The sequence below is a fragment of the Melospiza georgiana genome, chromosome 5 (assembly GCF_028018845.1).
Source record: "Melospiza georgiana isolate bMelGeo1 chromosome 5, bMelGeo1.pri, whole genome shotgun sequence".
Lineage (NCBI taxonomy): Eukaryota > Metazoa > Chordata > Aves > Passeriformes > Passerellidae > Melospiza > Melospiza georgiana.
The window spans coordinates 54,026,927-54,042,775 of record NC_080434.1 but is presented as its reverse complement, the minus strand read 5'-3'; the positions used below and the strand labels follow the sequence as shown (position 1 = coordinate 54,042,775).

Sequence of the window (15,849 nt, the reverse complement as noted above, 5' to 3'; positions counted from 1 at the left end):
AGAAAAAGGCTCAAATCAAGAAAAAGATTAACTTAAGCCAAGAAGCATTTGGAAATCCTAATGGTTAAAGTGAAAGAGAATAAAAGGAAAATTAGAGAAATCTTTCCATTCGCATCCTAGCAAATACTAAAAAGCTGTTTTTATTTTTTGTCTTGTATACAAAAGGAGGCTTGGGGGTTTTGCGTGTTGGCTTTCTTTTTCAGACTCATGTGCTGCTAAGTTGTTGAAGCTACTACAGTGATATTTAAAAAGAAAGGCATTAAAAACATCCAGAAAATTTCCCCAGTGGGACAGCTCATCCATTTACAAATGTAGTTGTGGGTAGCTATTCCAACAGATGGTTGGTGGCAGACTCATCTGGAAGGTCTATCACAAAGGTGTTTCTGTTAACTGCAATACAAATAAATAAATAAATGGTTTATAATTTTATATTGATAAATGGATATGTTGTTTCATCTTACAATTTTGTCATGGCCTACTTGGATTTCAGATAGTGGATATTATATCTTTAGCATGTTAAAATGTTGTCAAGTTGAAATTTTTCAATTATAAATGGATGAAGATACCTGTAGCACATGTAGTGCTTGTTAACACATTTAGTGACATTCTTAGAATTCTGTCTTCAGGGTTTGTGATTCTGCTCTGATACTTCCCAGCACATTTTGTTACACCTACATTATCTGGGAGGATGGAGAGGGAAAGGAGAATTCCCTTCACTAATCCTACTAATCCAACATTAACAATATATCCTGTGTCTGCATCTGAATTATTGAATGTGTAATTTAAATCCTATAAAGACACTTCAGTAATTATGTGATTCTTAATTACTCTGTGTTTCAATTGAAGGGAGTGATATATTAGCACCAGCACTCTCAGAAATAAGACCCGAAGCACTTCCTACTACATCTAGCAATGAAACAACAGCAGTTACTGACAGCAAAGAGAAAAAAAATGCTGCAAAGAAGAAATGTCTGTACAATTTCCAGGATGCCTTTATGGAAGCTAATAAAGTTGTCATGGCAACCTCTTCTGCCACTTCTTCAGTCTCCTGCACAGCAACTACAGTGCAGTCAAGCAGCAACCAGTTCAAAGTATCATCCAAGAGACCTTCATCGATAGGTAAGGATTTGTAACTCACATACAGCTTCAGTAACTGGCTCAAGTACATGTAGCTAACTATAAGGATTTATATAAGTGTTTAATTTAGTAAAATCATGCATCTTGATGATTTTTGTTAATTGCTGTTATTATTCTTGAGGTAGTCTCTGTCTGGATTGAAGTCTTCTGGATCGAAGAACTTTGTATGACCTTGATGTTAGGGTTGGAAACTGGTAATGGAAATTAGTTGAAATACTGCTGGTTTTTATAGAAGCTGAGAATATACAGTGCTCTGTATGATTTTATGGATAGTTTATGGGGACTTAGTAATTATTTTTAACTGTAGGTGGTTTCTTTTTTCCCGCCAATTTAGGTGAAGTGTTCCACAATATTAATAAAGAGGATCATAGACATTCTGCACCAGTTGCACCACGAAATAGTCCTACCAGTTTAGCATCCCTTCCTTCACTGTCACTGTCTCCTGCTGCACTGTCTCCAGCCTCCACACCACATCTTCCAAACCTTGCTGCTCCTTCTTTCCCCAAAACTGCTGCAACAGCCCCTGGATTTGTGGATCCTCATTCAGGTCTTTGTCCTACTACAGTTGCACCTCCTACTTCAACCACAGACAGCTCTGTAAGTGCCCCACCAAGTGTCTGCAGGTAAGTTTGTTGTTATTCTTGCCATTCTTTTTTATTCAGTAGATAGGAAATGAAAATACTGATACCTCTTCTCCTTTGCCACTGGTTGTAGTGTGAAAGCTGTGTTTGTGTTCAGCAAATGAAACCAAGTGCAGACTCTTAGTATTTAGCTTGGTGTGAGACTTCACAAATATGATTTCCATTGTGCAGTCCAGTTACTGAATTTACAGGCTTGAAAAGAAATGTTTGCACACTTCTAGAAATATTGTCTGGGATATACAAATCAAACTGTTCTTCCTTACTCTAATTACTGGTTAATGATGCTGCTGAGACGCAGACCTCTTGTTTTCTGTCATTTTGGCATTACATGGCAAGCAGGAGTGGAAAGCTGTGAAGACCTTACTCTGTAATTTAGCTCAGAATATAAAGAGGTCATACATGGTCTTGAAACCTGTCATGTAGTGACATGTTTTCCTGACTGCACTTTAGGCTTCTCAGATATAACTCCTACCATTTATACAGTGGTTTTAGCGTGGAAGGGATGTTGTGATTTCTGAAGATTTTCAAAGGTCTTGGAGGTGGGAAGCATTTTGGTGGAGCTGTCTTCTGGTAATGTTATGTACTGTGGCAGCCCTTTGATGTGTCTGAAGGGTGGAGGCATAACAGAAAAGGAGTTGAGTCATTGCTCTGAGCTCTATGACCTGTGGGGCTGTGATCATGGATGGTATCAATGTAGTCTCCTGGCTGCTGTAAGTTTTTGGAAGATGGTGTGAGATTTAGTTAGGGTTTGGTAAATACTTCTAAAAATGTCCTTGTTTCTGTTACCAACTGGTTTTATTGATGATGTCTCAAGATAAGTAACTGTTCTTTCATACTTGAGAAATTATCACAATTTTGTAAAGAATTTTTCTTATGTAGTGCAGGGACATAATTGAATATGGACACAGTAGAAATCCAACTTTTTATCATTGTTTCCAGGTGCTAATGTGATATTTTTTGTTTGGGGAAAAAAAAATGAACTGAGAGAGACCCAGAAGCAGTGATTGCAATCTGGGAAGGGGGAGTGAGGTTAGAAAGCAGATTTATACATATTCTGTAGATAAGGCAGAATATGGCCTGTTTTCACCTTTCTAACATAAGAACAAAGAAATACTAATGATAGAAAAGAAAGGGGATTTTTTTAATGCTGCTTTCTTTTGGAGCAAAATCACCTCTGTTTTAGAAGACCTGGGCAGTAGAAATGTTGTGTGCAGTTACACAGAGCTCTGGGGGAATCAAATGCTGTGTACCTGCTTATTGAAGAGATGTGCCAGTATTCCCCCTTCAAAATCAAGTTGCAGACAGGGTAATGGAAGCTTCTAGGTTTTAGCTGACACTGGATTTTTTATTTAAGTCAAGAGCTTGAAAATATGTCTAAAACCAGGAGATCTGCAACTGCATTTGAAACCTTCTTGATGTCACAAATGGTGAGAAGGGCAGCAGTTTCAAAACTATTCCATTTAAAAAAGCTAGTCAGTACTTCTGAAATACTTTACCTATTTAAAGCCAGGAAGAACTGTTCCAAAACTCACTCTCTAGGCATGCTTGTTCAGGGCATCACTAAATTTGGTTCTTATAGATGGCTTTCCTGTGTATCATTTTATCCTGCTGCTTGGTTTCAAATGTCTCCATTTGTAAGTTAGTGGATGAAAGCTTTAGGATGACGGATATCCCAGTTCGAGAACCATTGTTCCTGTTAGAGACAGGAACATGTATACATTTCTCTTTTTTTAAATAATGATAATTATATTGTTGTTATTGGTTATTATTATGCCTTATTTATTATCATTAGGGTTTTATAAGCGTTTTTTTTTTAATTGGACACAGTGACCCTGATTGTGAGGGCCATCGCTGTGAGAACAGTAACACATACGATCATCAGCAGTATGATGGGGAGGAGAGCCAGGATGAAGATAGCTGCTCAGAGCATAGCTCCAGTACCTCAACTTCCACAAATCAGAAGGAAGGAAAATACTGTGACTGCTGTTACTGTGAGTTCTTCGGCCATGGAGGAGTAAGTTTTTGTATTTTAAATTGCTTTTGTTTGCTTTTTTGTCACTTACTTGTCATAAGGTTGCATGTGATTTATCAGACTGCATCTTAGGGGATGGCATTGGAACTCACTCAAGAGGTTGTAAAAGGAGTTGAAAACTAATTTTCCTCTTTGAAATGAAGGATTGAAATAAACCTTTCCAGTTCAAAGCATTTAAGAGCAATAAAAATGACTAAAAGATTTAGGAATCAACTGACTTGGATAATAGATGCCATGTTTGACTGAAACTGCAAACAGGGGCATTGAGCCGTTTAAATAACTTTGCAAAATTAATTTGCTCCTTTGTAGTACTGTAGTTACAATGAATGTGATGAGGTTGGGTAAAAGTACCCTTTATATAGGATATTAGTTTAAATCTTTACAGCAATTTATGAGCTAGTCTGCTAGCTGTAAAAATAACAATCTTCAAAGTATTCACTTTATTCCAATTCTTTAAAAAGGAGAAAAAAAAAAGAAACTCTAGATTCTTAGCTGAAATATAACACATTATTTTTTTCTTGTAAATCTGTGTGTGGCCTGTTTTAATAATCAGTTTACTGGTAAAATTTGAGTCACTGGCATTTTTCCTATTTGAAGTAACAGCTCAGCTTATTTGCCATGTGTTCGATCAGGTCAGTTTCATCTTAGTGTTTCAAGTGAATTAAAAAGGGGCCAGGGAAGGCATCCCATTTCTCCTTGAATGCTCCCACCATATCCATGCTTGATTTGTGTTTGATGGTTACCTGACTGCACAGTAAGTTATTCATTTTGCTGAAGTGGCAGAATGTGACAGGATTTTTAAGTTAATAGGCTTTGTTTTGCTGGTTTAGTGAGTTGAACTGGTGTAGCTGTGAACAGATGGGCACCAGGGCTGGTACAGGAGCAGAGAGGGTAAGGCATCAGGAGGGGAGAGATTGGAAATACAGATATAGAACATGATGCAGGATTCCACTTGCAGCAGTGTTGAGTTATTCACTGGACTCTGCTGGAGGGTGGGCTGGCAGGCTTCAGTGCAGGATATCCAGCCCTTCACTGGTACAGCCCAGAGGCCTGTGTAGCTCAACCTCTGAAACAGATTTCATGGGAAATAAAAACAGAGCCAGCGTCTGCTCCTTTGAAATTTTCAAATACAGCTTACCAATCACAAGAGAATATGGAAATAAAAGTCACTGTATTTTTTCTTACTTTTAAAGGTTATTTCTTTGTCTTCTTACTCATGCCATCCTCCTCAAGATCTGCTGTTCTTTCAGTTGGAAAATGTAGTTCAGAAGCCAGCACCAAGTGTGGCAGATCTGTTGCCTGTTAAATAGACTTTAGGTTCACATAGAAACCATGAGCTTGATAGAGGTTTGGACCTCCTGTGTTATTTGAAGGCAGAGTATTTTGGTATTTCAAAATCTCAAAAGCATTAAGTCAGTGAAATTTTTCCATTTAGTCACTAAATTTTTGTCATGTATCCTTCAGCCTCCAGCTGCACCAACCAGTAGGAATTATGCAGAGATGCGAGAAAAGCTTCGTTTACGTTTAACAAAAAGGAAAGAGGAGCAGCCGAAGAAACCAGATCAGATCTCTGAAAGGGAAAGTGTTGTTGACCATCGAAAGGTGGAGGACTTGCTACAGTTTATAAACAGCTCTGAAACCAAACCTGTGAGCAGTTCTCGTGCAGCCAAGCGAGCCAGGCATAAGCAGAGAAAGGTAAGGCATGAAAGTATCTTCGTCCTAGACCTCACACTTTTGAATCTGTGCACTCCCCTCAAGAAGCCACTGTGTACTGATTTATCCTAATGCTGTAATTGTGGTTTGTGGTACACTGCCAGTTTGTTTTTACACAACTGGCTCACCTCTTCAGGAGTTATATACTCAACTGGGAGGATTCCTGAAAATGCCGTTGTTATGTGTTTTGGTGCAAATCACCTTTATATTGGAATTCCCCACACTTCCAAAGGTTATTTCTGAGTATCAGAAGTGTTACCAATTTTATTGTTTTGTGGCATTGACATTTAAAAGTGAGGGAAATTAGAAAGTCAGTGTTTCTGTACTGGGATAATGTTTTGATAAAGTGTCTCTGTAGAAAGCCAGGAAACATAGGTCAGTGCTTTTATGAGAGAGGAAGAGTTGCATTTGGTATTTTTAGAATAATTGCAGTGGGCACCTTGCTGTCCTGAGTGACAGAGGTTAAGTGCTGTGCCACGTGATGACACAAAGGGTTATCCTGAGCTGGAGTGGCAAGCAGCAGAGAGGGGGCAGGGAAGAAAAAATTACAGGTTGCTTTCAAATGAAAATTGGCACAAAAGATTTCTGAAAAGCTCCACTGTGTAATAGTGAAATTAATTTTTTTGAAGCAGTATTTGCTGAGGATAATATAGAGGAAATATGAAAGAGGAATAACAGAAGAAATACCTTTTTTTAAAGTTGGAACAGTCAGGAAATCTTTTCTTAGAGCAGTTCAAGTATCAGCCATAAGTATAAAGTTCAAGGCTCAGTGTAATTGGTTGCTGAAGGTTTTTGATTTCTGGTAAGCGTGTTATGTGATCACACTGTAAATATTTTCTTGTTTGTGGATTTTCTTCTGGCACTGCTTCTGCATTCTTTAAAGGCTTCCATGGGTTTGGAAGACCCATGGGTCTTCCATGGGTTTGGAAGATTAATATTCACAAGTTAAATTCTCTATGTTCATCTTGTAGCACTATTCAGCATCTTGAGGGTTTAGTGGATTACTTATAAATAAATAAAATAAACTTTGTAAAACTTGGAATGCAAAATTCACTTTGCTCATACAGTGCAGTTGGAGTGTAAGTGGAAAATTCCCATAGGGTCATTCTCATGAGTAATTCCCATTTTTGAATGACTTCTGTAACTGAAAAAGTAATGCCATACAGGCACCTCTAAATGTGCAAGAAAATAAATGTTCATGGTTGTTCTCATTGTATGACTTTGTTTCATTTTGTTAATGATGCAAGATCAATGCTGCCCAGCAAAGTTTTAGGCATTGGCAGTAATGGCTGGCAAAATCCCCCGTGTCTTTGTTTTTATTAATGAACTAATGGCTGACAATGGAAATCTGCCATCCTTAGGATTTTTGACAACTTCTAATGTAACAATTATTTGCTTAGTGTTTTGGTGCAGAATGTTTTTAATGATTTTTCTTTCTAATGTTCCTGATCTCTGAAAGAGGGCAATTCTGCTACCATAGCAAGAGAACAGGTAAATTGTACAACCCGATGCAAGCTTGAGTTACCTGAGAAACACACACGGTCTTTGAGAAGGAAGCTGAATATTTTGTGGCTATAGAAAACTTTGTTGTGAAGTTAGGCATAGCAGCAGGGAAGAAAGGATCAACAGTTGGTATTAACATTAGTCAAATGAGTTAGAGAAACATAAAAAATGTGAACAGAGAAAGGATTGTAATATATTTAAAAGGACAGCTTTTGTATACTTATTTGCTTGCTCTGCAGAGTTACAGATCTAAGTACCTTCATATGTTCACATCCAAGGATTTATAACATTCATAAAGCAAAGTAGTAATAATCCCTAAAACTCTTCATTTCCAAAATATTTGTCACTTTCAATAAACCTATTGTTACTTTGCAGCTTGAAGAAAAAGCTCGACTTGAAGCTGAAGCCAGGGAGCGGGAGCATCACCAGCTGCTCGAGGAGCAGAGGCGGCGTGAGGAAGAGGAGGAGGAGAGACTGAAACAGGAGTTACAGCGGCTCCAGGAGCTTCAGCAGTTGCGGGCTGTGAAGAAAAAGAAGAAAGAGAGAACAAGTAAGGACTGTGCAAAGGCAGAGCTGCTCACTAGGAACTGCCAGGCAGTGAAGGAAGCTGTGCCAAACAGCCCAGAAGACATTCAGAATGGTACCCTTGAGCAATCAGAAAAGATAGAAACCTCAGCTGGTTCACTGTCCCGACATGTGAATCACACAGAACAGAGGCCAGTTCTAGAGACAGGCTGTGAACTGTCCAACCCTGTCAACACTAGAGACTCAAAGCTGCTTTATCAGAAGGAGGGCACTGTAAAGCAGCATGAGCCCCTCTCTTTTCTGCTTGATATTATGCATCAACATAAAGAAGGAAACAGCAAACAGAAACTAAAACAGATGAGCAAACAGTGTGTTGAACAAGTGAAAAAGCCTGTTGAATCCTCCAAAGCAGCTGAGATCCAGACTAAAGCCAGAAACCAAATAGAATCCAAAGCAAAAGCAGCAGAGCTCCCAACACTTGCAGAACCTAAAAAGGATGAGAAGAAATTAAACAATAACAACAAAAAGCAGTTGAACCATGTAAAGGAAGAGAAAGCACCCGTAACAAGTGAATCCCCATCACCAAGTGAGCAGCAGCAAAATAATAAGCTAATACTTGCAGATTCTCCTCAACCAAAAGGCAAGAACAAGAAAAACAAGAAGAAGAAAGGGGACAAAGTCAACAATTCCATTGGTAAGTGTGTAAGAGAGTTGAAAAACTTGGCTTATGTTCTGTTCTTACCATTTAATTCCAGACATATTTATCTTCAGGCATTCCTGCCAGTGTCAATCAGAGAAACTGGAAAACTGGTATCAGGAAAAGTCAAGTCATCAGAATTGCAACAATTAAGAGATGGGTAGTGTTTTAGTAAAGAATTGTAGGATGCTTTTACAAACAAATGAATAAGGATGTGCTCTAGGTTTTCTAGGGGATTTTGTCAGTTAGGCTTTCCAGGAGACTGGCTTTCTTTTCTTGCTTAAATATATTGTTTAATTATATAGTATGTTGAAATCCATTTTGAATTTTCTTTAAAAGCAAGATTGTTTCTCATACAGCACGAAGAGTATAGTATGAAGTTGGTCTTACTCTTTAGGCAAGGGAAATAAGGGGATTCTTCAGTCAAAGAATGGTCTTTCATTGGTCTTTCATGTGTGGTCATTCAAGTATGCATTTTTTTTCAGTGACAGTAATTCCTTTCTTATATTAATTACATCAACAGGTAAATAAATTAATGCGGAAACTAATTTACTTTTTTTTATTTGCCATAATGAAAAGTTGTAGTGGAATGTTAATTAGTTGATAAAATTGAGTGTGTTCTCCACATTAACTCATTCTAGTCAGAGTTATTTTTATTTCTCAGAAATAATAAAACTGTAGAAGATTGAGTTACGTCAAGAAAGTTGCACTTGAATAATTTTATTTACAACTTATTTTTTGTTTGCCTGAACTCATCCAACAGCTAATACCAGGGCTGAGAAACACACACAGTTCTGGCCCATTGGCTTTGTCAGCCCCATAGTCAAACTGCTTTCTCAGGCACCTCTTTATTCCTGCACATCCTGGGTCCCTACTGGGACTACCAGCTGGGATGGCAGCTTTGTGGTGTGGACATCTGTCTGCTTGGAGCACCCAGTCATTCCCCTGGAATCACCTGGTAGCTGAGTGCTAACATTACATAAATTCAATGTACACAAGTTCTTGCTGCTGTTCTGGTAAGCACAGCAAGACAGGAGACCTTCATGCCTTGGCAGTTTCTGCCTGTGTTCAGAATACTTACTTTTGTTAAGCTTTGTTACAAAAATATAAAGCTAATTCCTGGTTGCAGGAAGTGCTAGGGATTTTTTTAGTGATTTCATGTTTGGATTGGGTCAGCCCACTATCTTTGTTTTTAAATCTGGTGCCTAATGTTTCCATTCTATGTCAGCCAAGCAGCAGTACAGTATGGAACCATTTTCTCTGACACCTCAGTTCTAGTGCATACTCTGTTGTGGGGTGTTTGGGTTTTGGCTCTTTTAATTTAACAAGAATGTACTCCAATGATTGGAGCAAGACAGAGCTCCAGAACTGGGATCAGAAAGAAGAGACTGGAGACATTTGAAAGAGAAAATATGGGAGGGGGTGTTTACTGTAGGAGAATGCAGGTACCTTCTGCATCTTCTCCTCCTCCCTGCCCCCACCATTTTTTTTCTCCTGCTTAAGTCAAAGTATACATAAAATTTCCACAAGTTAATGTTGACATCTGAAAAAATACAGGGATGTGTTTCTGAATTTGTCAAGAAAAAATTGTGCTGTTCTCTGTAGACTTGGGACTGAGTTTTTACTTTAAGTCGTTCTGACCTGAGAGCTACAAGAAAGATACTGTAATACATGGTTTTTCATGTAGTTATAATTTTTTTAAGATATAGGGTTGATGTACCAAATTAGCAACGATACCAAAAACTAGGGTAATTGGGAGAACATGAAAAAAGGGAAACAAAGCTAGGGGGTTTTAACTGAGTTTTCAAATGAAGTGTTAAAGCAGTAAATATGCTTTTGGTGAGATCTCTGTTTCTTAAAGAAATTTCTTCTGGCAGAGTATTTTTACTCCTTGTTACTAAAGGGCTGAAGGGCTGAAGAAAGCTAGAAGTGTTAGGGATGCCCTGTGTTTGTAGGGCTTTCTGCTTCCTCAGAAGTAAGTTGAATAGCAAACACATGAAACTTTTAAAACTGCCACGAGTGTCTTTAGCATGAGTTGTCTATTCTCATCATCTCTAGGATTCTCTAGTCAGGTGTGTACTTGGTGGGTTTGGTTACTTGCTTTGTCACACCTGGTTTTTGAAATGTATTGTAAAGCTGCTTCAGAAATGAGACTGGAATGCATATGAGACTGGAATGCATGAAATGAGACTGCATGTATATGCAGTGAGAAAAAATGTTCGAATTGGTTTCTACAAAAATGTGTGGCTTGCAATGCATTTCTTTTTAAAGTCTAAAGGAGAACCATATGCTGGGATAGCGCAATATACCAACGGGCTCTGTGGTGACTTCTCTGCTAGAGTTGAGGCCATACAATTCAAGTCATACATTAATGTGTTAAATATTTGGGTTTGGTTATTTTTTTTTTAAAGTCTATTCGGTGCTAGCATGAGTTAAACTCTAGCAGACACAGCCTGATCCTCATGTCCCAGAGGGAGTACAGCAACTCTATAACCCAGAAGTTTCCAAGTATTTTTCTTCAGAAATACAGCTTTAAAAATATTTCTAGAACTACATTTTTAGTAGTAAGACCAAAAATTTCAGGCATTAAACAGCTATCTGATTCATCAAGCCCTCTGTATGATTTGGTTACTCTAATGTGCATTCCAGGTTTATGGTACCTTTTGCAGCCCATGCAATTAATGAATTTACTGTTAAATCATCTTTTTTACCAGTGTAACTCCTTCAAGTCTGGGCAGAGATGCTAGTATAGGGGTTTTAAGAAGTGTCTGTTTAATTATGTGTGTATTAATTCAGTGTAAATATGAATAATGAATAGTCTGTGAGGTTCAGTCAGTTCTCCAAAGACATCTTTAATGCAGCTTCTTCCTCTTTCCTTCCCCCTTCCCCATGGAAACTAACATTGTGCCATCATTTTTTTCTTTGTAGATGATGTGTTTCTTCCCAAAGACATTGATCTAGACAGTGTGGAAATGGATGAAACAGAACGAGAAGTGGAGTATTTTAAAAGGTAAAGTGCTGTAATCCCTGTGCATAATGCTGATGTTGCTTCTTTCCATGTGTCATGGTTGTAAAGCAAGCAAAAACAACTCCACAGCAGCCCCCAGGTTAATAACTAACTCCTGGCAGAAAAGCCTGTGTTGTAACACATCAAATCCTGTTACAGCTGACATTCCGAAAACTGTAACAATCACCAAAGCTGTGATCTGTGGGCACAGCTTATGGCTGAATAGCACAGATTCAGAAGCCAGTGCCAGAATGATCTGTGTGACCCCTAGGTACCCATCAAGGCCTTCAGAATATTCTCAATTACATAATTTATAAGCAAAGTTTGTGTGGATATTTCTTAGCCACACAGGTCAGATACTGATTAATATTTTTATTTTTTTAAAAAAGTTATTAGGTTTAATTTTCCAAACAGATACTTCAGAAAGGCTTGATTGTTTTGTTTTCTTCCTTGTTTACAGAAGCTGTTAGTTGGGAATTGTTTACTGTACATTAAGCAGAGATGTAGAACTGTGCGGTAGTGTCTTACACCAGACTTTTAAGGGGAGATGCTTATCCTGGAATCATAGAATGGTTTGCATTTGAAGGAACATTAAAGACCATCTTGTCCCAGCCCCCCTGGCATGGGCAGGGACCCCTTCCAGTAGAACAAGTTGCCCAAAGCCTCATTCATCTCACCTAGTACAGTGACAGTAAAAGAATAATATAAATCTGTGCTTGTGAAAGTTTTTTCTTCTGGACCTTTTGGTTGATTTTGGGATTTGTGCATCATAATGAGAGTTGGACTCAAAGATCCTAGCCCTTCCTACTCAGTCTATTCTGTGATATTAGTTACCTCTGAATTCCTCAAATATGAGGAGACATCTCATGTTTAAACCGTGTAGCACATGTTCTTCCATAATACTGAAATCTATTTGAATTTGTTCTCCAGTAGTTTGGTTGTGCTGGTTCCCCATGAATGCATGTAGTGAGCCTTTCACTATGGTAGCCAAATCTGTAATGGGCACAAATAACTTGGTTTCCTGCAATTGAATAATTTAGGACTCAACAGTAGTATTTCCCAAAGCAACACAAGCCATTTGTTACAAGAAGGGGCTTTCAGTATGGATTTCTTTTCTAAATTCATGTAGTTTTCATAGCCTACATGCCTGGGATGTAATGTGTGTCTGGGTCTTGGAAGGAACTGAGTACAACTCCTGCTTATTATTATTGCTACAAAACGCCTATATCTAATTACTTACGTGCAAGACAATGAAATTGTTGTAGGTACATGGTCTGTAGTCTTGAAAATTATTTTTCTGAATGGTGCCAATTAAAGGATTGTTTTAAAAATCAAAATGCAGGTTTTACAGGTGAAATATGGCATGTGTTAGATCCTGCTAATGTTGATACAGTATAAGCCTTTGTTATGGAATATTCTTACCTTCCTTCAAGTTTGCATAATCTTCAGTAAATGGAGAATTTCTGTTCATCAGTTATTTACTCTCAATTGAATGAATGAAACAGTGTCTTACATTTCAGAGGTGCAGTTGAATTTTGGGAACAAATTTGTCAAATGTTATCCAACTGAAGCGTTAGCACTTTAAAGCCTGCTGTTTGTAATCTCTTCACTAATTGGTGGAGTCTACTCCTTTACTGTCATCTGTAAGGAAGTGTGAGTAGGTTTTTACGAATACCTGTTTAGGAAAGGTGTCTGAAAAGCCCTGATAGGTGCTCTTTTAGGGGACAAAACCAACTACTTAATGCCATTAAGGCTCCTTTAATACCTAGGTAGGTTCTCTACCATTTGGTAATGCCCAGCATAATACTTGGAAGGCAAGTAGCATGGCTTGTTCTAGTAACCCTACATGGCAATGAGCTACAGGCTGACTGAATCAGTATTTTTCACTTGGAGTTCATTCATCATCTTCTCTTCGTGTTTTGTAGTGGTATAATAGATTAATATCTTAATTACACCCTGACATCATGATTAATATTGCATGCTGCTTCTAACCAGCACAGAAAGAAAAAAATAAGTCTGGCTATAGTCTTCCACTGTACCTGTTTAATTGTGCTCCTTCTGACTGCCCTCCTTTTTGGCTTTCAGTTGTTACAGAAGCAGTGTAACCTTCTGTACAGAGAGAGGTTTGCACTGTTTTGATGCAGTCATGCAGCCTTTAGCCTCACCAAGCTGCACCTTGCCTCAATAAAGTTCTTCAGATCAGATTAACAGTCCCTGAAAGGCCTGCATGTGGCAACTTTTTCCAGAGTTATTCCATAAACTGTGGTCAGTGCAAGCAAATAAGAGGATTTTTGTTCTAGGAGTGTTTTTTCCAGGCATGTGGGCTACTTATCTGCTGTACTATAGAGACCTCCTTTCCCTAGGTATTTTGTCTCCAGTGTCCTTTTTTTAAGAAGAGAAGCAGCAGTGTCCCATGCCATTGATGATGCTGCTTTACACACCATCTGCCATTCATTCTTACCCTTTCAAAATTTTTCATGGGTACAGCAATACCATTTCTGTTTCTAGTTGACGTTTAACTTGCTTCTGTGCTGCTTGAATGTGCAGCATTCTTTGCTACCTCCTTTGCTTTATTCTTATAATGCAGTGGTGTTGAAAGTAACTGTTTTATTATGTATTTGAGTGATGGACAAGTGATTTTTTTTAATGTATAGTTTTGTCTTTCAGAATGAGAGCTTATCTCCAAAATAGGGATATGTGTGGATTGATTTTAATTATAGTGATTTCACTTTATCACTTTTCTTTCTTTTCAGATTCTGCTTGGATTCTGCCAGACAGACAAGGCAGAGACTTTCCATCAACTGGTCCAATTTTAGCTTAAAAAAAACCACCTTTGCTGCACATTGAAATGACACAATACAGGGAGGGAACCCTGCAGGAATCAATGAACGACAACTCCACTTACCTGTCCTGCTGTGCTGAGAGCTTATCTGGTCTTGAGCCAGTGCTGCCTTGCCTTGTCCCCAGTGCTGTGTGGATCTGCACTGAACCCTTTGGCCTGATAATTCTTGCGGACTGAAAAATTGCCACTTTCTACCTGAATTTGTTAGCTTGTGTGCTTGTAGTCTGTGAGTGAGACTTACTTGATTGTAGCTGTATGCTGTTGGAGTTGGAACAATAGCTCTTTTCCAGCTCCTTCTGAATGCCTTGGCCTCAGAGACTTTAAATTGCTTAGGCTTGGGTGGAGGCCAAAATACTAGATTGCATCATCTGCAGTGGCTCCTGTCACTTCTGCATCTAGCTATGTTTTGTCATTCTGACTCCTGACAAAGGAATGGACCTAGTCAGTTGTGCTTTCATCTGCTCCAGATCTCTCCTGACATGACTTCATGAAAAAGAGGCTCTTATGGGACAAGTATTCCCTCAGTTCTTTCACAATCTACTGTTTAAGAGTGTACAAGTTACGCTATTTGTGTTTTGATTTTTTTCTTCCTGACTTGTAGCCAGCTTGTGTAAGAATACTTGCAGAATGAGAAAATTTAAAAAAGAACAGTACTCACACTATCAAATCTGTTATAGAGTGTATTATTGTATTAACACTGAAGCCTAACTGGCTACTTTTTTAACATATTGTTAAGTAATATTAAAATCATGTCTTTCTTTTTGAAAGATGGAATACATTAGTATGGCAGATGACTTGTGTCTTGCTTTTTTCTGCGTGGGTGGGGAAAGGGAAGAAAGAAACATACCAAAAAGTTTTGTCAAATGAATTTCAGCTTGTGTCAAAATTGATCAGTGAAGACTTATCAACTTTAATATATTCTCTGTTTGCCAACTCACATGATAGGAAAAACTACCTGCTAGAGCAAGAAAGATGGCTCCTGATTATTGGAACTAAGTTTTTGTGAATTACCATTATGTTTCTATTTCAGTGGATGATTTGTGAGCAACAAGGTAATACAGAAATTTCCAGTTTAATAGCAGTGCAATAGTGAAGTGGGTAGGTTCATTGCTGCTGTCAGGTAAATGGTTAACAATATAGTAGTGGTTTGCAGTTCCATAGTATGCCCAGTGAGAAAGAAGATGGGTGATTTGGGAGTTTGAACTGTGTAAAGATAGCACACTTGTAGAAGTTCTCTGATACTCTGTTCAGAATAGAGACAGCAGAAGCTTTTTTACTTCTAGATGACCATACCCAAATTGTAAGGCAGTCGTCTTCTTTTTTTCTTTTTTTTTTTTTTGGTTAAGAAAATGCATCTTCCACTCAGCATATATTTAATGTCCTTTCCCAGAACTGTTGCACAGTTGTCTTTCTTCTACTTGTTAACACATTTTTTTCTGTGATCCACCCCCTGGGCTTGGGACTGAATTGCAAGACACAATGTCATTACACTCAGCTTGGGACTTGGGAAGGTTTGACAGATGATTGCTTTCATGTCCCCTGTGAGGCATGGATGCAGCAGGATTGGGTTGACTGCACGCCACTGAAATATCCACAGCTTCACATACCTCTTTTTTGTTCTGGAGCTCCTATCCCAGTGTGTGCTCCTGGTGCAGAATATAGTTGCTCAGCTTATACCCAGCCATTGTAGGTAAAGGAACCCTTAGTCTCCTCTTGCAGAAGAGATTTTGAGAACAATACCTGTCTTCAAAA

At 38.4% G+C, this 15,849-nt stretch overlaps 1 protein-coding gene across 1 annotated transcript in view; it reads left to right on the top strand.

Annotated features, from left to right (window-relative positions):
- Positions 1-14,888, top strand: part of FAM193A (family with sequence similarity 193 member A) — a 76,938-nt gene extending 62,050 nt beyond the window's left edge. Inside the window, exons 16-22 of the mRNA XM_058024073.1 lie at positions 847-1,119; positions 1,472-1,760; positions 3,606-3,792; positions 5,275-5,505; positions 7,402-8,245; positions 11,177-11,258; positions 14,009-14,888. Of these exons, the coding sequence (XP_057880056.1) occupies positions 847-1,119; positions 1,472-1,760; positions 3,606-3,792; positions 5,275-5,505; positions 7,402-8,245; positions 11,177-11,258; positions 14,009-14,102 (2,000 nt within the window). The 3' untranslated portion in view covers positions 14,103-14,888. The remainder of the gene's footprint in view (positions 1-846; positions 1,120-1,471; positions 1,761-3,605; positions 3,793-5,274; positions 5,506-7,401; positions 8,246-11,176; positions 11,259-14,008) is intronic.
- The last annotated feature ends 961 nt before the right edge of the window (positions 14,889-15,849 follow it).